Source organism: Cibotium barometz, chromosome 30 (genome assembly GCF_041138505.1).
Source record: "Cibotium barometz isolate CiBa-2024 chromosome 30, ASM4113850v1, whole genome shotgun sequence".
NCBI classification, from domain to species: Eukaryota; Viridiplantae; Streptophyta; class Polypodiopsida; order Cyatheales; family Cibotiaceae; genus Cibotium; species Cibotium barometz.
The window spans coordinates 49,357,368-49,380,248 of NC_141075.1; the positions used below are offsets into that span (position 1 = coordinate 49,357,368).

Here is a 22,881-nt window from a genome sequence, read left to right on the forward strand (position 1 = left end):
CATACATACGTGGCCTGAGAGGGACCTTACAATATGTATGCGCAACTTCCCTATCAGCGGGGTAACCTGCACCTCTTTACCAACAAAAGCAGCTTCGGCTTCAATTTGAGGTCCCATGATTTCAACCTCAATACCCAATGCAGCTGCCGTTTGTATAGAGATGAAGTTATCGGTTGCACAGTCATCAAACATGAATAAGGCGGGTTGATCCTTGATTTGACCCCAAGCCTTGCATACCATCCACTCTTTTGCATCATGATTTGTGTTTCCCTGGAGATCGGGAACTGCATGTACATTAGCCTTGGTCTGCTTGTCCTCATGCTTAGGTTTGCGGTCAGGGCATTGGCGAAACATGTGCTCTTTGCTGCCACAAGAAAAATATTTTCCCTCCTTGGTATATTGCTCTCTTTGCTCTGGGGTCAAGCCGAATTTGTTCTTCTTTGGGCCATGATCTTTAGATGAGGTATTTTCAGCTTTACCTCCCTTGTGGGTTTCCCGGAAGTTCTTTTTACGTGGCTGTCCACCTTTTTGCAGATTTGGGACAGCCTTGTCTTTCCCCTTTGAACCGCCTTGATCTTGCTTAATTTTGAGCATCAATTGCTCCGTAGTAAGAGCAGAGGCTGTGAGCTGTTGCAAAGTATGTTTCGGGTGCAATTCAATGCCCGAACGATAAGCTGGTTGCAATCCAGAGCGAAACTTGTTCTTTCTTTCATCCTCAGTGATTTGCATAAAAGGAGTTACCTCCAGCAACACTTTCCAAAACTTGTTGACATACTGTTGCACACTTTCATTATCTCTTTGCTCAAGTCTATCCCACTTTTGGGTGAGAGTTTGCTCCGCATTTGGTGGCAAGAACTGAGCATAGAATCTGTCCTTAAATTCCTTCCAAGTGCAAATGGGATCCTTGGTGATCTTTTCAGTGATCCATCAATGAGCAGCGGTCCCTTTCAAAAACATGCTAGCATGGCGTACTTTAGACTTCTGAGTGAAGTCCTCATCGCTAAAAGCAATGTCATCTGTGCCACAAATGCTAACACTTTGGAAGCATCATGCTCTCCATGAAAAACATCAAACTTAACAGACTTGTCACCTGCTTTAAATTCCTTGAGCTTTCTGGCATGAGGCTCATGGTCTTCTCTTTTTCTTTTCCCTTTATTCAACGGGGCAGCCCTATCTGCATGGGCTTCATGGGCCATCATGGAAGTTTCATGAAGCATGGTGGCATGTGCTCCACGAACTTGAGAATCGGATGCATGACTTTCCTGCATAAGGCAATGTCTCTCCATGAGACAACTCAGAAGGCAAAGCTCTTCTAGTGGCAGACCTATCACCCCTACCATGGGATACATGTCTTGAATGCATGTGACTATCATGCCCTCCATGAGCACTAGCATACATATACCTGTCAGGCTTTGTGCCTTGTGGAGAAGATGCATGACGAGAGGTGACTGTCACCTCTTCCTTTTGCATAAAAGACCTCAACCTTTGAGGTGCGGGATCTCCATGCTTAAAGCGAGGTGGATTTCTGAATTTCAGCTCTCCATCTTCCCCCTCTTTGATGTGACCTTTGCGGAGGAGGTAGGAAAGTGCCAACTCCCTTGGCTTCTTGCCCACTTCCCGTGCCATGGACTCAAAAGTCACATCTACCATTGCATCGGCTTTCCTTGCTTCAATGGCACTTTGCACATGGGGATATTCATGCAAAAATTTCAGCTCTTGCTCTTGTGCTTGCAAAAGCTTTCTCATATGCTCCATTTCAGCCCTCATTGCATCAAGCTCTTCTTCTTGCATGACTGTCTTTCCTCGAGACAGTTGTCCCTTTGAATCACTATCATTTACCCTTTCAAGGGGCTTGTGCCTTCCTCGTAGAGCATCAGAATCACGTGAGGCACTTGATGGGCCTCTCGAATTAGGCACTTCTAAAGGGTTGCCTTGGCTGTCCATTGTGTTAAGTGTGCTAAACGTGGGGTGTCCAATACAGAGGTTCGTTTCCCCACTAAGAAGAGAGAAACAACCGTGCTGCTCTGATACCAATGAAACCGATCCCGTCAAGTGGGAATAGACTCCGTTGGACACCCACACGTGTAAAGCACAACTTAATATCACAATTTGAAATGGACAACTTAATAACAACTGCAAATTGAAATGAAATAGATGGACACCAGCACTGGGCCCGGAACGGGCGGACCCCCCCCTTAATATATGATATATTATTGGGAGTATTTAACAAATACAATGCTCCATGGGTTCAATGAACGAGATGATGTCCATGTACAAATGAATACAGTTTCAAACATGCAAAACATGAGTGCATGTGCAAATAGTATCATGGACATATCTCCCGTTCATGGAACAAGTACAAAATATATGTCGGGCACAAAAATGGCACGACATAAAACATAAATCTTGGTCTTCCTATGGAGTGACAGTTCCATAGGTAAAACACAGTTCCAGGCACGAGCCTCCCTATGGAGTGACAGTCCCATAGGCAAGACACGGCACAAATACTGGCTCTTCCATGGCGTGACAATCCCATGGATAGAACACAGTCCAGGTCATACACGGGTGGCACCAGTCTGGCTCCCGTCCATACGACACCATCCTGCTAACACACGGGTGGCACCAGTTTGGCTTCCGTCCATGTTAAGCAAAAATACTGGCCTCTTCACATGAGACACCGGCCTGGTTTCAAGTGAACGAGACAAAAAACTGGAGATGGACCAAATGGTCGGCCAATTGGTGACACAGAGACCTCTACAGCAGACCCCGTCCTATCACCTAAACCCCAAGCGGTAGCAGTTCGAGCCCGATCAAGAGGAGTGCAATTAGATAGAGCCATTGAGCTTTGCAGAGCACGACACCCTTGCCTGCAACCCCGATACTTTAGGCAAATCATGGCCATCATCTCCCACCATTGCAGGACCTTCTCTCGCCAGCTCAGTCCCACCATTCTGAGAACCATGCAACAATTCTCAATGAGGAATATATTAGGATGAGGGTAGAGAGCTATACGCTCTTAGTTCTAGTACCAGCTTTAGCTTTTCATTTTTAGTTCATAGCATTTTCATTTTATTATGTAACTCATACATTGTATCACATGGACTCGATGTATTTATTTTGGTCTCATAGGTCACTTTGGTCTTTTGAAGACATTAATCTCTCTCTCTCTCTCTCTCTCTCTCTCTAGGAGTCAAGGGAGATTACATTCTCTCTAGGAGTCAAGGGAGATTACATTCTTCTTTTCGGGATGTATTTGGCCTCCCCTCTCTTGGGTCATGCAATATGAGGATTAGAGATGTTTGGACCATGAATTTAGAGTTTTGTTGTCACATAGAGGTGATGCTAAGGCAACACTTAAGATACAACGTGTGAGACCCTTCTCAAACCTCTATTACGTATGTTTTTGGTGCACACCAGTTGACTTCAGAGGTTGGGTGATCCTCCGGCCCCTTGCACTTGGGGTTTCACCTAAAGGCTAGATCCATTCTGAGGGCTAGGCGTCCGTGGCCTAGAACATTCCAACCTTCTACCCGTTAGCTATAGATCTAGGACATTCTAGACAACATGAAGAGCTCCCATCCTAGGTAAGAAATGTTACTATAACCCTCCGATCTGTGGTGGAGGAGGATGGCATCGTTAGCTAAGTCTTCCTATACTATCTCCTGTTCATCTCACATAGCGGCATATTGAATCAATCATTTGGCTCTCACAACAATGTCAGCTAGTTTCTTTCTTTGTTTTTCTTAGTTTTTCCTCGACTTGGTATTCTCATGGATTGATTGTACTACTTTTTGGTCTCGTAGACCCTTGGGGTCTTTTAAAGATGTTGATGCATTTTTCTTTCTTTCTCTTTCCCACTTCTACAGATAACAAACAAAAACCTTTAAGATCTTAAACAAAAATAAATTTTGCAACCCAAAAATAGAAATTAGAAAGATCACACCTTGTCAATCTCTTGTGGTAATAGGACTTGGCTATGGATTGCTCAACTCCATAGGTGTAGGATTGCTCTTTGACCATATGGATGACATCATAGCTCACCACCCAACTTTAGAGCGTAATGAGCTCATCCTTGTGCAATCATGCTAGAGAAATCCACATGGACAACTAATCATAACCAATAAATCTTAGGGTGGCATCAGATCCGTCGCTAGTATTGTTTAACCTATGAACAAGAGACTTTGCTAGCAATGTAGAATTGTATAATTGTGTACACTGTAAATAAAGCCAAGCACCCACTTATATAGAGAAAGCCTTGCCAATAAAAGTGGTTTCATGCTACCAAGCTATTCTAACTTGTACCATTCTAGGCTTCATTAATCCCCCTCTAATTAACATGATTAGCTTTTAAACAAGAATTTAAACTCCATAGATAAATTCACAAATGAACTTTTGATGAACAGGTGGCATGACAATGTGTCGACTACTTGGCACAATGCTTCTGAGCAGAGGATCCATTCAAAACAAAGAAGTTGGTTGCACAAAATGTAGGGCCACAAGCAAAACTGGCCAGACTTTACCAAGAGAATGCGTAGCTGAAGACATGGGTGCAGGAAGCTCAGCAAGAGCTTTCTAATGTTAAAGGCAAGCCTGTTGAGATTGCCATTGAGTAGTCTTGCTTCCTGGACTCTGTCAAAGACGGAGCACTGAAGGCCAAGATCCACACGAACTTTTTGGAGGCTCAACTAGAGGCTTATACAGACTCTTTATCCAGCTCCGTTTAGATTGACACTTAGATGCTTGCTAAGCTCACAGATATTCTCACTGAAGAATTGGTGGGGCGGCTTGGCTATAAGATTTAAGACTTTGCATTAGAGCCTCCCCATTGAGAAGGGCCTCCCAGATTAAGCCATTTATCTTGCTGTCACCATTTGGTCCATCTTCATTTCTGGAGCCTTTTCTATGGGATTGTCACTCCATAGAGCAGCCAGATTTGTGTCATGTTCACATGGGGGTAGGCTAGTGTCCCATGTGAAAGGGCCAGTCTTTTGGTGTCCCATGGACGGGAGCCAGATTAGTGCCACCCGTGTGTGACCAGTGATGCGTCACATGGACGGGAACCAGTTTCGTGTCACTTGTCATGTGCATCACAGATGCCATGGACATTTCCAGGGCTAGATCCAGAAGAGGCAAACAGATAAAGACCACGAACCAGTAGAAGATGGACATGGAGCAGGACTTGGAGCAAAGCTTGATCCAGATAAGTGCAGTCGGCTGGCTGCAGAAGTGAGTCGGCTGGCTGTAGGAGGTGTCGGCTGACCCAGCACATAGGGACAGCAGCAGGCGCCTAAAGAACATGATCAAATCCAGTCGGTTGTGCTTGGAAAAAGGAATTAATGAAGTATGAACTGGCCGACCAGCAGTCGGCCAGTTTCCCATGTAGTCCAAGGGGCTATAAATAGCCCCCCTTGCTCTATGGTTTAATCATTCAACCCACTAGGGGTATGAGTCATTAGGAGTCCTAGTCTAGGGCAGTTTTGGTGTGTTATCACCTTTTCAAGAAGGCAGCCAAGGGCTGCAAAGATATGTACCCTTTCTGTACCATAGTATATACTGAAATTCCAGCACTTCTCTCTCTCTCTCTACTCTCTCTCTACCTGCGTTTTTGCATCAAATGGTGCGTTTTTGCATCAGAAGGTTTTCAAGAGTGTTTAGGGTGGAAAGAAGACTACCCAGAGCTTCCGCGCGTTACATTGGTATCAGAGCATCAGGCTCAGCAAAGCTAAACACTGATTCAGTCCCAGATGATGGTGTATAGGTCCAAGGTACAGGAAAGTACACGGATTCGAAGCCCAAGGCAAGAACACAGATCGGGAAGAACTCCCAGGAGGTTTGTTGGTGGTGTTCCACAATGCCAGATGGGGATGGCAGTTCCGTGAGCCAGATAGGTTCTCAGGTAACGGTCCCAAGGGAGGTTGATTCTCCAAGGGTGATGTGAGAGTGCCAAACTCAGTTCCAGGAATGAAGACCAAGACGGTGTTCAAAGTCAGGGCAGGAATGGATTGTGGACTAGAGGAAGACCAGATGCATAGATCTTCATCAGAGACAGAGTGGTTTGGAGAACAGACCGGATTTTCAGAGAAAAAGGTTTGCCAGGGATGGATGATGACAGAGGGACTTCGGGACAGGATTGGGACGATGACAGTCATCCAAGAGCAGGTTGGATTCCCGTCATCAAGTTTAGCAGAGGGGGATGTCATGTGCATCACAGATGCCATGGACATTTCCAGGGCTAGATCCAGAAGAGGCAAACAGATAAAGACCACGAACCAGTAGAAGATGGACATGGAGCAGGACTTGGAGCAAAGCTTGATCCAGATAAGTGCAGTCGGCTGGCTGCAGAAGTGAGTCGGCTGGCTGTAGGAGGTGTCGGCTGACCCAGCACATAGGGACAGCAGCAGGCGCCTAAAGAACATGATCAAATCTAGACGGTTGTGCTTGGAAAAAGGAATTAATGAAGTATGAACTGGCCGACCAGCAGTCGACCAGTTTCCCATGTAGTCCAAGGGGCTATAAATAGCCCCCCTTGCTCTATGGTTTAATCATTCAACCCACTAGGGATATGAGTCATTAGGAGTCCTAGTCTAGGGCAGTTTTGGTGTGTTATCACCTTTTCAAGAAGGCAGCCAAGGGCTGCAAAGATATGTACCCTTTTTGTACCATAGTATATACTGAAATTCCAGCACTTCTCTCTCTCTCTCTCTACTCTCTCTCTACTTGCGTTTTTGCATCAGATGGTGCGTTTTTGCATCAGAAGGTTTTCAAGAGTGTTTAGGGCGGAAAGAAGACTACCCAGAGCTTCCGCGTGTTACATCACCTGTGTGTGACTTGCTTTGTGCTGTATGAACGAGAGCCTGTTGGTGCCACCTGTGTATGGCCAGGATGGTGTCTTACTATGGGACTGTCACTCCATAGGAAGACCAAGACATATTTTTATATTTTTGTCGCGTTAGTTTTGTGCCCGACAGGAACTTCTTGTACAAGTTTCATGAAAGGGAGATTTCGTCCATTACATGTGCACATGCATTTATGCCTACATGCATATATCTGTTTTTGCATGACTCGTTTGTGTGTGTTTGCCTGTTATGCCGTGCCAGTACACTAGACGGGCACGCCCCCAGTGTACTGTGGAGTGCTGTTTTTTGACTCGGTGTGGTGTGGTGTGTGAATAGGTGGTAAGTATTATCATTTTTTCCTTTTTAAAATGTAAAATTTATAAGTTATGGCCAACTTTAATATTTATAAGCCCATGTGGTCACTTACATTTAAATTAGGGGTTGGACATTAGGGTGCCCATGAGCATTTAAAATATCTTTTAATATTGTGTACCCTTTTATAAACCTTTGGATAAATTATTGCATGAGTTAATATGGTAATTAATCACACGTGGGAAGCTGGTGGCTCATTTCCTCACATCGCCTGCTATTCTCTCCTTGGTTCTCCATCTCCTATCTCTTCTAGGGCTGGTTTTGCTGCAATTTTCTCATTGCATGTTGCCCATGGCTTGTATCTATTGCTAAAAATCCACACGTGTGTTGGAAATTTGGTTGTACTTGTTGCCCACGTGGATTGTATCTGCTGAAAACTAGATTGTACCTGTTGCACTGTTGGACTGTACTTGATTGTACTTGTTGTTGAAAAACCACACGTGTGTCGAATCTGAACTGAATTTGCTGAAATTTGATGGTACTTGTTGAATTTCACGTGTGTGTTGAATTTGGATTGCACCGGCTGAATCTGGATTGTACTTGCTGAATAGTACATGTTGCTTCCAGATTGTACTTGTTGTACCAGGTGTCCTCATGTTTTTTCATTTGTGTAAATCTGAAATTTGTTAATTTAAATTCAGAGAATTCTTTAAGTTGTGCAGAGTAGGAGCAAAGCATGTATTTGTTGACCATGCTTAGGAAGTTGTTTGTGGTGTGGTTAGTATTTTTCCTTGTGTGGTGGTGTTAACTGCGTCCTCAGAGCCTCTGAGAGTCAGTGAAGGTTAGACTTACCAGGGAATTTGGGAGCAAAGCTTATTGGGAAGAACCAGGTCATATTCCCTCCGCGGTGTACGGCTTGTGTTAGTACGGGCGTGCCTGTTGGTGCACGGTCTCGGAAGACCATTGAAAGGCAGGTGTGCACCGAGTGAAGGTGGGAATGAGCCTATGATTTGAGGCTGCTCCGACTAACACATCTTCATCGACTTGAACTTGAGTTGTTTTCATTCCCTGGTGGAGAAATCTGGCCTATCAGGCCCGTGACTTGTACATATAAATACTCCAAGAAATACAAAATGTATTGAGGGGGGGCCGGCTCTTTTCGGCCCCAGTGCCTGTGTCGTGTATTTTTGGTATTTCCAGTATTTATGTTGCTGATGTTGTTTCCATTATTAATTTCAGTTAAGTGAAGTGTTCTAAATATGTGTATATTGTCTTCTGATCTGTAGGCCTCCTGTAGGGAGCGGTCACACTTGCAAGAATGAGTACAAGGCTGGATGGTTAATGTCCATGATAGGTTTTTCCCTTGCTAGATTTAGCATCTAGTCTAGCTTAGAAAACTCTCTTTGGGAAAGTAGTACTAAAACTAGTTCTCTTCTTGGAAAGCTTTTAGACGTAGGTTTACAAAAAGTAACTATCCTCTTTTATCGTGTAAAGACTTTAGGGTTTTCTTAAGTCATTTCAATTTAACATAGCCCTTAATTTGATTGTCCTTTAGTATCAATTGAGGAGAGATTCGATTCATTAATGTCATGACAGCTCTCCTTAATCCTAGTTAATTGGTGTCATTTAACCTAACCCTCTAGGACTAATTTAAATCCTAGGGTCTAGGCGTTCTCCTTTAGGATACTCCCAACATCCTAGTGCATATCACACTAGCGGCTAACTCCAGTTAGTCCAAGGATGTAACATGCGAGATTTAGCTTGTAGCTAGACGGTCTCACACTCTAGTGAAGCTTTTCGTTATCCATTGATGAACAACACTCGTGTCTGTGTGCTAGGGTTTGAGAGTAGTGTAGAGCACACACAAGAGTCCTAATACTAATGCACTGTATTATGTACAAGAAAGAAGTGTTACAACTGTCCTTCAAGTACATGTGCATATATATACACACACTGGAAAATCGTCATTTTCATCTGCATCTCTCCAATGATTGGGGCCTACAGAGCGTTTCTTTGGCGCAAGGGCTGGCTCTGTCCATGTGTATCTACAAGTGTCACAATTGATGAGCTGCCAAAAGTGTGCAGAAGAACGAGCTGTTGCACTGATTGTGAAGACTGTGCTGTGTTTGCAACTTGTGATCACCTCAATGAAATTATTCAGCCTGGTGTTAGATTTGTAGGTTTGCATAAAATCATGCTACCATATTTTACTGTGTTGCTATATTTCTAACAAGGTTTGAATATAGGGATACTTGCCATGGAGTGAATCGACAAAGATAAACTACATTAAAAGAACTCTCTTCTCCTTGTCTATTCCTCTAGAGGCTTTTTTGTTGTTGCTCTGCCAAAACATCCTCCTCGCCCTCGCCCAGTGGTGACACATAGCCTGTCAGGTATGAGCTCTAGAGCTTGAAGTGCCTAGGAATTTCTGACTCGACTGCTAAGCAGTGTTAGACTGGCTTATGGCTTACTGGAGGGTGGCTTGTGATGATGGTGTGCATGATGAACTTGCACTCAATATATTATATACCTTTCAGTAGGTGGAGTTGTAGAGCCATTTTCTTTGTTCTTAGGATCACATTAGCAGACCAAGATGGATGGATGAGAGTGAGAACCCATGACTTGGAACTTGCTTGTTTCCGGCAGGGAGGTGATAGCTGAAGTAGGACCAGGAGCAGAGTCACAGAGGACGGGAGGATGGGACGTGGGGATGCCGTTTCGGAACGCATCAGGGACGGGGATAGACGGATGTCCCCTTGGAGGCGTCCCTCACAAGGGATGGCGGGACGGGGACGGCGCTGGGCAGGGACTGTGGGGGATGGCGAGGAGTGTTGCGTACTGTAACGGTCATTTTTCTGACTGTTGGGGACGCCGTATTGGGGGCCATTTTGGCCCATAGTCACAAGGGCCATAGTGGCCCTCTTGCCTTGCCTCTCCCTCTGGCCTATCTATATAAGAACAATCACACACACACACACACACCCCTTCAAGGCTCAAGCCTTCAAGCCTCATTGCTCAAGGCTGTAGCCTTCACGCACTCTAGTCTTTCTCCCTCAAGAGTCAAGCCTCTTGAGTCTTGAGTCTTCCAACTTCCAAGTCTCTAGGCTCTCACACAAGCACTCTAGTCTCTCTCCCTCAAGCCTCTTCCAACTTCCAAGCCTCACACAAGCTTATGGCTCATTTTGTATAAATTTGTGCTCATTTTGATGTATTTCCAAATTAGAATAAGTGTAGAGTAGAAAAACTAAAAAAAAAGAAGTATTTTTTAAATGCCGTTCCCTCCCCCGTCCCCATTCCCTACTTATGGCCGTACTTGTCCCGTTCCTGTTACCGTCCCCCGTCCCTTGTGGCTATGACCAGGAGGTCGCGGGTTCAAACCCCCACAAGGCGCTTTCTCGGCGGCATCGCTCGCGGGTGGATGAAAAAGCGCCTACGGGCTGGCGCATATGGGTGGTGAAAAACCATAACTATGGGAGGATCTTGGGCCGAAGGGCCAGTCGTGGGGGGGGGGGGGTGGGGGGAAACTTGTTTCCGTTGGAGTCAGCTTGGTATCATAAAAGTATTGGTGATGAAGAGCTCCATGGGAAGGTAGGTGTTGGGGTGCCCCTTTTTGATGGTAGTACCTTACCATTTGGTGTGCTCCATACATAGAAGTCAGCACTCTATTGAAAGAGGCAGACTCTATTGATTTTTACTCCTAGGTAGCACTTTATAACAGGGAATCACAGACGATGCTTCCGATCAGGATGGCAGCCACAAGCACAAATGAATGTGTTTATGCACAAACCAGTAAAGGTTATTGGATTTTGCAACTTCCATTCTCCATTTATAGATTTCCTACTAGCACATTGACTGGGGCTGTTATAAATGGTTTAGCTGAAGGTGGCGATGTGGCATGGCTTCTTAAGACGTTTTATCCTCAAGTAGGTGTACCCTTGCCTCTAGCACTGCCTGCATCTATATTTGACAACACAAATGGCAACAAAAATCATACCTGTTGTAGGGTAGCGGCATTCCTTGCCTACTTCCACGAAGTGAATATGTATATACATTCTTGTAATTTGTGATATCGAGACAATCGATTGGTTGAATACATGTGGATTTCTCAAGAATTTGTGGACGTATGAATGCCACTTCTGATCAACACTAGCTAATTTTTACAGGAAGTAACTCCTGCCATCTATAATTTATTCCAGCGTTCATCATGGTGGGGCCAATATCAATGCTCATTAACACCAGCATTAGCATCAAAAAGAGCTTATTTTTGTCTTCTGGTAAGCGTTTAGTCTGCAAAGGATTTTGTGTTCTACTCTCTTGGTTTTAGGCACAATGTGTTAACTTTTACCACTAATTGCAGTTGAGCAGGATGGCTAGCACAGCCTTTCATAGAAAATCTTATCAGAACACAGTCATGGGAAGAGAGCTCTGCGTTGCCAAAGTGGATGTAATGGAAGGCAAACAACTTTTTGTTGCCACAACACATCTGGAAAGTCCCTGTCCATCTGCTCCGACTTGGGATCAAATGTTCAGTCCTGAGCGTGTATCTCAGGCCAAAGAAGCTCTCAATGCTCTAGGTCACTCAAATGTCGTGTTTGGTGGAGATATGAACTGGGATGACAAGCTAGATGGTAGTCCGCCGCTTCCAGGAGGCTGGTGTGATGCGTGGTTGACCTTACGGCCACGAGAGGTACTGTTCATGAATGTGTAGCTGTGTTGACAATTTCTCTTTATCTTCAAGCTTGGATATATCTTAGTTTTCTGAAGGTGTGTTTGATTGGATTCATCAGGAGGGTCTGACGTATGATAGCAAAGAGAATCCGATGCTTTCTGGTAGTCGCCTGCGAAAACGTCTGGACAGATTGTTTTGTCATCTCCAGGACTTCCGACTTGAAAGCATTGAAAGGGTAGGAACAAAGCCCATTCCCGGGGTCATGTTTGAAAAGGAAGTAAAGGTGAAGAAACAGGCCCAAATGGTGAAGCTGCCAGTCTTGCCGAGTGATCATTTTGGGTTGCTTTTGAAGATAAGCCAGAGAGGTTGATTCTACCGGATTATTACTAGATCACTATTTGCCATGTGGCGTACATTTTTGGCGGAGGGATCCTGATCAGAAACACCAGAGTTTTTTTGTAAATGTCCAAGATCAGAACTTGAAATTTTGTTAAGATATGCTTAGCGTCAGCGTCTGATGTCTTCACCCTTGCAGTCTTGTTCTGTTTTGTGGAATCAATGCATGCAGCTCAGGCGGTTCTAGTAATGCAGAAATGCCTTTTTGTTGCGGTAAAGGAGCGTAAGGGTAAGAAAGCTTGATGTTAAAATGAGGTCTGTTGCTTTTGCATCTCCTTGTAGGTTGTTTTCTAAATCTGCCTGGGCAGTTTGCTTGCTCTGGCACTTGCAAATCCAAGTGCTTCCAAGGAACATTGGGGAAATTAAGACGTGTGTAGGCAATGATGAGTAGTTCTGAGTGTGCTATTATGCAGTTGGGATGTCCAAGTATTGTTATATTCTTGGATTATCTAAAAGGGAATCCATGAGAATGCAAGTATTGTGAGAGTTGCACTTTTACAATTCACGTTAAGGCTTGTGACTCGGTAAATTTTAAAACTGCGTTCCATGGAAGCTGTTGTCATGTTAGATTAAGCAACTAAATTATAGATCTTTCCAATATGTTCTACATCTCTTAAGAGGGTATTTGTCAAGTAGATGATACAAACTTCTGGTTTGTAGTTCATGGCAAAGCACTAAGAGAGAGAGAGAGAGAGAGAGAGAGAGAGAGAGAGAGAGAGTGTCTACTAAAGACCCAATGGGCCTATGAGACCAAAGTGATACAATAATGTCCATGGCATGTCTCATTATGGGATGGAAAATAAAGTAGAATAAAAAACATAGCTATCTCACTAATACAAAAGTGTCCATGGAAACAAGAGAGGAGCATCAGCCCTAGTAGATGGTATACCACTTTCCAAAATACAAAGCATGGGGCTAATCAGTATGGCCGAGAGGTCTCTCTTAGTTACGTCACGTGAAAAGGTAGCTCGATGGTGGTGGAGCATATAGTTGATGAGGGGATCGTGGTCGGCATCGGGGGGGTCGGGGTGTCGGGCACATTGGAGTGCGGAGGCTTGGTCCGTGGTAACTCCTCTTGGGCAAGGTGGGTCCGGAGAAACCCGAGGTGGGTCCACAAGATCCACTGTATGGGTGTCCTCCACCTCTTGGGTCTAGAAGAAACTGGTGATGGTTGGGGTTGAAGCTCTCTTAATAAAGTGTTCGTGTTTGCGGAGCTCAAGCAGGAAGAGCCCTAGGCAACGTTGGTCTGGGAGGTCGATGATCCTGGAGAGTCCACCAAATCCCTCACGAAACAGATTGTGAAACCTCTTAGTATACTCAGCAGTGGCATAAGTAATGCTCCTTTGTCTCAACCTTTGTGGCATAATCGGTAGATCCTCTCCTCTCTTGGTCTCCGTATGAGGTCCCCGGCTCTGAATACGCGTTCAGCTTTACCTATCTCCACTTTGTGGTGGTGGGATGAAACTCGTATCTGGCTAGTTACAATTTGCATGGCATGGGACATGTGAACACTTAGGTAGCCAGGTGTTGGATGAATCCATCCTCAGTGAGCACGAGGAAGAGATCTAGGTGGTGGGGGTATGGGTGGTTGATGGGGGATATGATAGAGGGAGCATGCGTAGGAGTGCCATGTGTCCGGGTAGGTGATAGGTGTGGGGGGGCAATGTTCTCTGAGTTTCCTCTGAGCCGAGCTGCACTCCGGACCTCTTTGTAGTTCGGCCTTAAGACAAGACGGTGTAACTCATCCTCTTTTGGAGCGTAGGACTCCTGTTTCTTGCGTTGCGTGAGCCATTGAGAAACTCGTGCTTGGTGCTTCATGATTTGCCCAATATGTAGCTTATGCTTAAGACGAGAACGTATGGCTCGACATTCGTTATCATACCAACAATTTTGAGGCATGGAACCGCAAGGTGGGACTAAGACCATGACAATATGATCTTTGGTTCTTTCTTGTCATAAAAAATTGAAAGTTTTATGGCTAATCTTGCTTTCCTTCTTCATTTCTTGTGCTTGAAGAGTAGCTTGTATTATCTTTTGTATGTGATGCCCCTCAAAATCTAAAGAATAAGATCGGGGAGATGACCTTCTTTTCTTGCATGAAATTCTTCTCTAAAGTTCTTCTCTTTGATTACGCTTACTGGCGAGTTGAGCTTGAAGTGCATTTAATTGATCTTGGATAGTTGGCGGTAGAGGATAGGTTGCCATTGTAGAAGAACCAAGCAAAATAATATGAACGTGCAAAAATAAAATAGAAAAAATAACAAGCTTATCTAACTCCCGTGTATTCGAAAGAAGGCTTATTGAAGGGCTTGATGTCGATGGCGTCTAACGAACAATAAGAATAATAATCCAATAACGATTTGATGTTGACATATTGGAAAGAAGCCCGTTCAAAAATCTTACTATATTTTTTACGTCGAACAATTTACAAAATTTTTGTTATGAGTTTCCCAAAAATCTGAAATTTTGGTTGTGAGATTTGATGCCCTCAAACTACACTTGTAACCCCTCTTTGAAGATATGTAAAAGCTCTATTTTAAAGCTTTAAAGGCTTTTAAGTGTTAAAGATGTAAAACTAACCTTTAATCAAAGCTTAGCATAGCTTGAAGTAAAGCTTATGAAAGCTTTGTAAAAAGCGTTAGCAGCCCGCACGAAGAGTGCATGGACGGCCAGCCAAAAAAAAAGTTCCGCCACCAGCGCGCAGCGCGAATTGGAGAGAGGAAGAAGGTAGAAGCCCTTCCGCCATCACCGTGTAGTGGAGGAAAGGAAGAACATAAATCGGGGAGCATCATATTTTCTTTTTATTAAAAAAAATAAAAGAAAGCAATTCTCCCTATAAAGATGCGTTTCAGCGCCTATTAATTGCAGAAGAAAAAAAAGGAAAAACTTGAACCCCTCATATACAATTCCTATCCTGTTTAATTAAATGGAATGAATGTAAAAATTGTTTATAGGCTATCACAATAACTTGCAAATTAATGCAAATTAATGAAGATCACAATAACTTGCAAATGAATGAATATCATAATAACTTACAAATGAACGAAGATAAACTCTCATATAAGATAGTGCAAGTACAAGGATCTATAGCCTACACACAAAATGATTCTCAGCCCCTTGCTCGATACATCCCCGTAAAGAAGGATCTCCAAACCATCTCAATTTTCTAAAACCACTTTTATGAAACTAGGAGTGGTTTCTCTTGGCTCTACAAGAAAGGGTGACATCAATTGCTAGCCTTTGAAGTCAATCTCCATCCAAGGGAACTCTCATGAACCTTCCAATTCTTTGTCCAAAGGGGTCTCTCTCCTTTTGCCTCCTTTGTCCTTTGGATTTTTGAATGAATCCCTCTCTTATCCAAAGCCCTTGTACCTTTGTTGTGCAGGCTTTTTGCATGCCTTTCTTTTTCCCATCCAAGTATTTAGAAATTGTTGAGAAGCCTTCAAATTTGCTCCAAGCCAATAACCTTCGAGAAAAAACAATTTCTTGATTTTTCTTCTTCAAGTCTTTATGACGACCCAAATTCAATACTTGAATTTGTTGTGCTCTGATACCACTGTTTTACAGGACCAAGGTACATGGAGATTTCAATATTCCATAAATTTATCCATAAAGAAAATAAACTATCGATACTATAACATAACTCAATAGCATAAAAATCAAAGAATACAAGATTGGGTGCAATCTTCTTCCCCCCTTCTCCCCCCCGGTGACGTGTGTGGCTCCTCTCCTACACGTGATATTTAAATCATATTTCATAAATTTAGCCCTTGGAGGCATAAATATCATAGCTTTTCTAAAATTGGGCTTTTAAAAAATTGAACCATAGTTCAATGCTTTTAAAGTATCTTATTAAAAATAAACCTTGTCCAACATATGTACAATGGGTTAAACCATACAAAATTAATTATTTTGCACACATGTGCACAACTAGATAATTTCGTCCAATGTCCACCTGTCCTGAACTTATGATTTGTACTCAAAGATAGTCCACAGTGTTGGATCACAATTACTTTGGATTCACTCACAAAAATAATAACGACAAGTGGTAAACATTATCTAGATTCACTCTTGATTATTCACTGCTATGTGAAACATAATTAATTGGATTCACTCACAATGTCTTCACACGCATCACATGTGTAATAGAGTTGATCAGATTCACTCACAATCAAACTCACACCACACGTCTCACACTTGTTATCATTGATCTCGAATTCACTCACACTCAACTTAGCTTGGTCACCTCTCACACGTGCTATCGTTGATCAGATTCACTCACAATCAACTTAGCTTGAACACCCAAGATATTCTTTTAACTTGTTTGGTCACCCAACAATTAATAAATTAATTATCGTTAATAGCACGCAAGCATATGACACGAGAGCATTCCTTCATCATCAGATTCCTTGATGCCACCAGCAGACATGCCTTCTTAGACTGATGGGATGCTCTCAAGGGCACATAGGTGTACATGGGAGATGATCTCATCCCAGCATAGGTGGCACACTAGCATGAGGCGATGGTGACAGTTCATGAGGCTCGTAGAGCAAGCAAGTGGGCTATCTACAGAGATGGTAGGCTCATTATCATTGAGCATCGCCCCAAATAGATACACAAGTTCTATGAGACCAAACACTGGAGGTTAGTAATATGGAGTGCAATGGCACCCTGTGGTCGAATCTAGGAGGTTTGAGGGAGATTCTCACAGACAGGGATGTCATTTTCTATACAGAGACTCATCAGAGCCATGAGAGGGGCTTACCATACATAGTCGGGTATGAGTGGGAGTCAGCTTCTCGAGCTGAGAACCACACTTTAGAAGGAGTAAATGGCTTCGAAGGGATAGCTGTCCTTTTTAGATCCCATCTCTGACATATTCTTAGTGTTATTTTGCACCATGCCACTCCCCTTACACCGCACAACATGGCCAGTCATTGCGCTTACCATGATATGGAGATATTTTGGAGTTCTCATAGTTGGAGGAAGTCCTCCTGCTTGGGGACTTCAACACCAGGTTGGGGAATCAGCAGGTGTCCCACTCCTCAATCTGGATGACCCTTGTAACTTAGGAGTTCGACAGCACTGACACGGGGTTGCAGAGATCATCACACAACCATGAGGAGGTCACAATGTATGGGAGATATTTCTTAGAGTTGGGAGTTGCACATGGTCTCGTTATCTATAACAAGATGTCTCGATATCCCTCCTCTGATGCCCTCACCTCCTTCCCTCACTTAGGAGGTACTAGCACCGTGAACTACCTTATGGGATCTTCAGCTTTGGTGCGCACACCTTCTCCTCAACTTCTCCATCCCACCAGCCCCCTTTGAACCTGACCATGCCTACCTCTCTTTCACACTTACCTACACACCACCCGTCCCTCTGACACCACCCCCATCTGTCCCTCAGTCACCACCCATACCTCCGTCACTTTCACACTTACCTACACACCACCCGTCCCTCCATCACCACCCCCATCTCACATTACACCTAGGTCCATTTTGATCACGAGCTTGACATTGTTTACTCCAACCACATCTACTGCCAACTCCAGGATTTGGAACCCACTGTCCCCTTACCCACCCTCACATCGCAACTCATTGCCATACTCCACACGTTTGCCACCACTTCTTTCATCTGCACTAGTTTTTCACGAGACGGTGAATATCCTAAGATTTTTACGTCAAATGTTTTGGCAGAAAATTGGATAAGGAGTACATGGCTATGCTCAAGATGTGAATGTGAAAGTACAAGTGTTTTTCCCTTGATTAGAGAAGGTTATTTTAGTGCGAAGAACCAGTTTGGTTTTGACCAGTTTTTCACACAGAAACTTAGATAGTCAAGTTTGAGCTTTCAATGGGGGGGTGAAGGAGCGTGTAATTCATAGGAAAAGACATGAACATGACTTAGAGCTTAGTTTTAGGGATTTTCCCTCTTTCAAATGTATGCCCAAGAAAGACTTTGGTATGTCTAGCCAAGAAGAAACTTAGATAGTCAAGTTTGCAACTCCTTTGGGAAGTGAAGGAGAGTGTAAGTCAAAGGAAGAGACATGATAGCATGACTTAGAGCTTATTTTTAAGGGTTTTCCCTCTTTGACATGTACGTCCAAAAAAGACTTTGGTATGTAAGGCCAAGAAGAACTTTTTTGGGGCTTGAGAGGTAGAGTGAGGGAGAGTAACTGAGAAAGATACTTTTGATGCATAACAAATGAGAGAAATTGGCTGAGAGAGTGATATTTCTTATGTTCATGACCATGACTATGATTATGACTGCTGTTGAGAGAGTGACATTACTTATGTTATTGACTTTGCTACAACAGGATACAACCACAAGTAGGTGATGAAACCAACAGACAAAAAGGAAAACAATAGACAAAAATGCCCCCTACATTGGTGCTATAGGTGACATCGAGACCAACTATTAGAAGCATGGGAGAGATGGCAAGCATCGAAGGCAATGATGATTGTAGAGGGCGACAAAAAGGAAAACAATAGACAAAAGTTCCCCCTACCTTGGTGTGCTACAGATGACATCGAAATCGACTATTAGAAGCATGGGAGAGATGGCAAGAATCAAAGGCAATGACTATTGTAAAGGGCGACAAAGTGTAGAAACAAAAGGGAAGATGAAATCAAAAGCAAAAGACAAGTGTGAAAAAAGGATGAACATAGTATAAATATACACACTAAGTGAGGGGTATGCCTTGACTCATGAATAGGGTGGTTAATATGTGTCATCTCCTAACTAGTTAAGATATTCATGCATGAATTAGATATCCATGTCAAAAAAAGTATTTTATTTTGTGCTTTTGATTAGAGGCAAGCCTTTCTCATAGCCTGTGCAAGCTTGTTGTCACCACAACAACATAACTAATAGAATTGAAGCGCTCTCTTAGGCGTGAAAAATTTGAGATTCTCATGGCCCCGTGAGCATATATTTGTTTTTCACGTTGCTTGGATTTGTGGTTTTCCTTCTTTTGAGGTGATTCTGGGATTCATGTGATCCCTTGAACATGATAGGTATGATTTTCATGTTTATTAGAATAATTTTTTAATGCATGAAAAAATCAAGATACTGTTGTGAGTATCCAGACTAGTTTTTGATTCCAACTCATCTTAAGTTATAGAATGTACTCGTATCTTGAGAAGAAAATAGAAGAAAATTTAGCCTTCAAGTAGAGATAGAGAGAAGCACAACACTCAAATTAGATTGATGAGAATGAGTGAAGTACAAGTGAAGTGAGATGATAAGGTCACTACACTCACTCATAAGAGTGCGTACACACGCTTCGGGGAAAAAAATGACCTAAGGAGGTGCTACACCGTATGGAGGGTACATCTCTACAGACCCATAGGTCTCTGAGAATAGGCTTTACCACTAAAATCTACCCAATATCATCCTTTGGCCAAATGTGAGGTTAGTTGATCTTGAGCTCGTCGATCGATATCTGAAGACTCTCCCCTCCTCGAGCTCAACTCTATATTCTGCACTCCAAGTAAGCTCTTAAACTTGTGGAGCTTTTGTGTACCCAATGCCTTAGGTGCTCCTATCAATGTTGATACACTTTCTATTTTTCAGTGTCATGGTAGGTAAAGAAGTGAACCCTGACCCTTTGTATGAAGACCTAGGGTCACCCCCCTGTCCTCAAGAGGAGAAGAAAAAAACCCAAAGAAGAAGACCAAGGGAAAATCAACCAAGCTAGTCCACCAAAAGGCTAGCTACTTGGCTCCACTTCTGGACTGAGGTAGTAGGCACATAGAAATAGTGGTGGATAACAAGAAGGTGTACTTTTAGTATCATTCTTTGTGATGCATGGAATTAGAAAATGATGTTGAGTGAAGGAGAATCTCATCTAAATAGGGCTCAAGAGTCTGGCGGAGTTTCTTTTATGATTCCTCTAAATATTATGAAGGCCTAGGAATGATTTCTCTTTATTTTGGAAGAACTTTTTTGGGTGAAAACCTTGAGTTTTTCATGACGCCAATTAATCTTTTGAATATCATGCTTTTGAGTGGCCTTTATTGTTCCCTTGCTCTTGTGAAGTGGTAAGGATGTTTTTTGATCCTTGTGGAGTAACTTATTTGGGCATGAAAAACTTGAGATACACATGGCGTGACTAGTTGAGGAAAGTCACACATGTAAATTCCCATTTGTTTGTTCATGATTGGTTCTAGGGGTGTAGGGAACTTTCTTTCCTGCTCTTCTTTCAAATCTTTAGATCCCCTCTAACTTCAATTCTCTAGTATCCACTTTCTTCCCTTACCATCAAGGGATACCACTGACGAAGGTGCTCTAGCTCCCTTTTTGAGTGTTTCATCTCTTCCTCTTGCCGTTGGATGAAGCTGGTGGTTGTTGAGTCCATGGTAGGGTTTGGTTTAGGCTCTTCCTCCACTTTTCTCTTTCTTTTGTGATTTACATATCAGATCATTAATGTGTTTGGTTCTTTAGGCCCCTATTGGATGGTTCCTTCATCTTTTCTAGTCAAGCAGGATGACACTTGCATCTTTTTCTTCCTTTGTGATTCATGGAGTATATCATTGATGCTCTTTCTTCACTTTGCTCTTTCCTTTGTGATTCAGAGAGCATATCATTAACGTGTTTGGTTCTTTAGGCCCTTGTTGGACGGTTCCTTCATATTTTCTAGTCAAGCAAGATGGCACTTGCATCTTCTTCTTCCACTTTGCTCTTTCCTTTGTGATTCAGAGAGCATATCATTAATGTGTTTGGTTCTTTAGGCCCTTGTTGGACGGTTCCTTCATATTTTCTAGTCAAGCAAGATGGCACTTGCATCTTCTTCTTCCTTTGTGATTCATTGATGCCTTTGGTTCTTTAGGCACCTTCTAGATGGTTCCTTCATCTTTGCTAGTCAAATAGGATGGCACTCACATCTTTTATCCTTTTTAAGGTCACCTTTTTGTTTGCTTGGCCTATTTTCTCCTTTTGGATGCCTTGCGACCTTTGATGCTTTTGTATTCTTGTCCTTTACTTTCTATGGATTTTGGAATCTCTTAGGTATATCGAGATCCTTGTGGCTCCCTTATAGTACCCCTTTACTATTAGACTAGATTATGGTACCCTCACCCCACAACAACTTTGGCTTTCCTTTGTCAATTTTCTTTCCCATTTTTGTTGTCAGTGTAGTAGACTATCCCAATATTGAGCTATGGATTTTTTAAACTTTGTGTTTGGGTATTCAGATATGTCTATTCCCTTCATAATAGCATCTTCAAGAGGTTCATAGGAACCCATTGCTTTCTACTCTGTTAGCGTGAATGATGATGGTTCTTAGAGTAGGGTGGAGAGGTTACCATAATTGGGGGCTTCTCTTGGGGGCTTCTCTTGGTGTAGTCATCATGGTGTCCTTGATGATTCTTTGAGCTCAAGCCACCTTTAGCATTTGCAAAAGATGGGAATTTCTAAAAAATTGGAGACCAAACTGGTACCATTGTTATGCATCCCTTTATTTGCATTTGGATTGTTCTTTCCTTCTTCTGAATAATGAAGCATTTCACAGAAATTGGAGACCAAAGTGGTACCATTGTTGTGCATCCCTTTGTCTGCATTTAGATTGTTCTTTCTTTCCATTGAATGGAGAAGTTGGTTGCACCAATCCATGCTCTTCCTAGTAACACCTGGTGTTTCATAACTCATGCAGGCATATAATATATACCTTTCCATCCAAAGGGTTATTGTTGACAATGATTTAAACTTTTAAACTCCCTTCAACTTTTACCACACTTGCATGAAAACTTTGAGCACTCACATTTGTTGGTTTCTACACATAGCTCCCCATGTTTTCAAAGGATATCAAGTTGTGGCTTGCTCGTGTGTCAATTAGAGAAATGATCATCTTATCGTCTCTAGCCATAGATACTTGAATGTTGATCCTTGCAGGCTTAATATCCAAGTCTTTATCCTCTGTGGGTGAAGACTTTGCAAGCTTAATATCCAAGTCTTCATCCTCCATGGATGATAATGTAGCCATATTGATTATTAGTGTCTTTCCCTGGAACTACTTTTTAGCCTATTTATTCTTACTGTAGCCTCTTCTTGGGTGTCTTTTTTCTCTGTCTTGTTCTTTTTTCTCCTCTTTCTTCTTATGGATATGGGCAAGCATGTCTTGGGTCAGGGGTCCATAATAGTTTTTTAGTTGACTCTAATTGCTTGGTCTCTATGCCATCAAAGGTCTCAATTTTGATTGATCCTTGTGGAGTGATTTTTGTGATTTTAAAGGGTTCCATTCCTTGGAGTTTTTCAGCTTTTTTGTTTATTACTCCATGTTTCGAGAAGAAGCACTAGGTTTCCCTCCTTAAGCTATTTGTCTGTAACATTTTGGTTGAACCATTTCTTCTGTTTGGAGCTTTTCTACCATCAACACATGCATGGTCAAGAGTGTAGTCGATTCCAAATTTTCTAGGTCAATTAGTTGGCTCATCCATAGCATTTCTAGTCAACCTCTCGCTAATTTCAATTCTCCAGCTAGGTATTATATATTCCATGGGCATCATAGCATCAACATCATAGGTCAATCGAAACGGGGTATACCTAGTTGGCCACTTTGTAAGATGTTCAGTATGCCCATAGCGCAGCTACAAGATTATGCTCCCAATCCATTCTACTAGCTTGAATGGTTTTTGTTAAGATGCCACATAAGATTTTTTTGCT

At 42.8% G+C, this 22,881-nt stretch overlaps 1 protein-coding gene across 1 annotated transcript in view; it reads left to right on the forward strand.

Annotated features, from left to right (window-relative positions):
* Positions 1-12,765, forward strand: part of LOC147621588 (endonuclease/exonuclease/phosphatase family protein) — a 31,644-nt gene extending 18,879 nt beyond the window's left edge. The window contains exons 3-5 of the mRNA XM_086824378.1: positions 11,312-11,422; positions 11,506-11,835; positions 11,936-12,765. Of these exons, the coding sequence (XP_086680504.1) occupies positions 11,312-11,422; positions 11,506-11,835; positions 11,936-12,187 (693 nt within the window). The 3' untranslated portion in view covers positions 12,188-12,765. The remainder of the gene's footprint in view (positions 1-11,311; positions 11,423-11,505; positions 11,836-11,935) is intronic.
* The last annotated feature ends 10,116 nt before the right edge of the window (positions 12,766-22,881 follow it).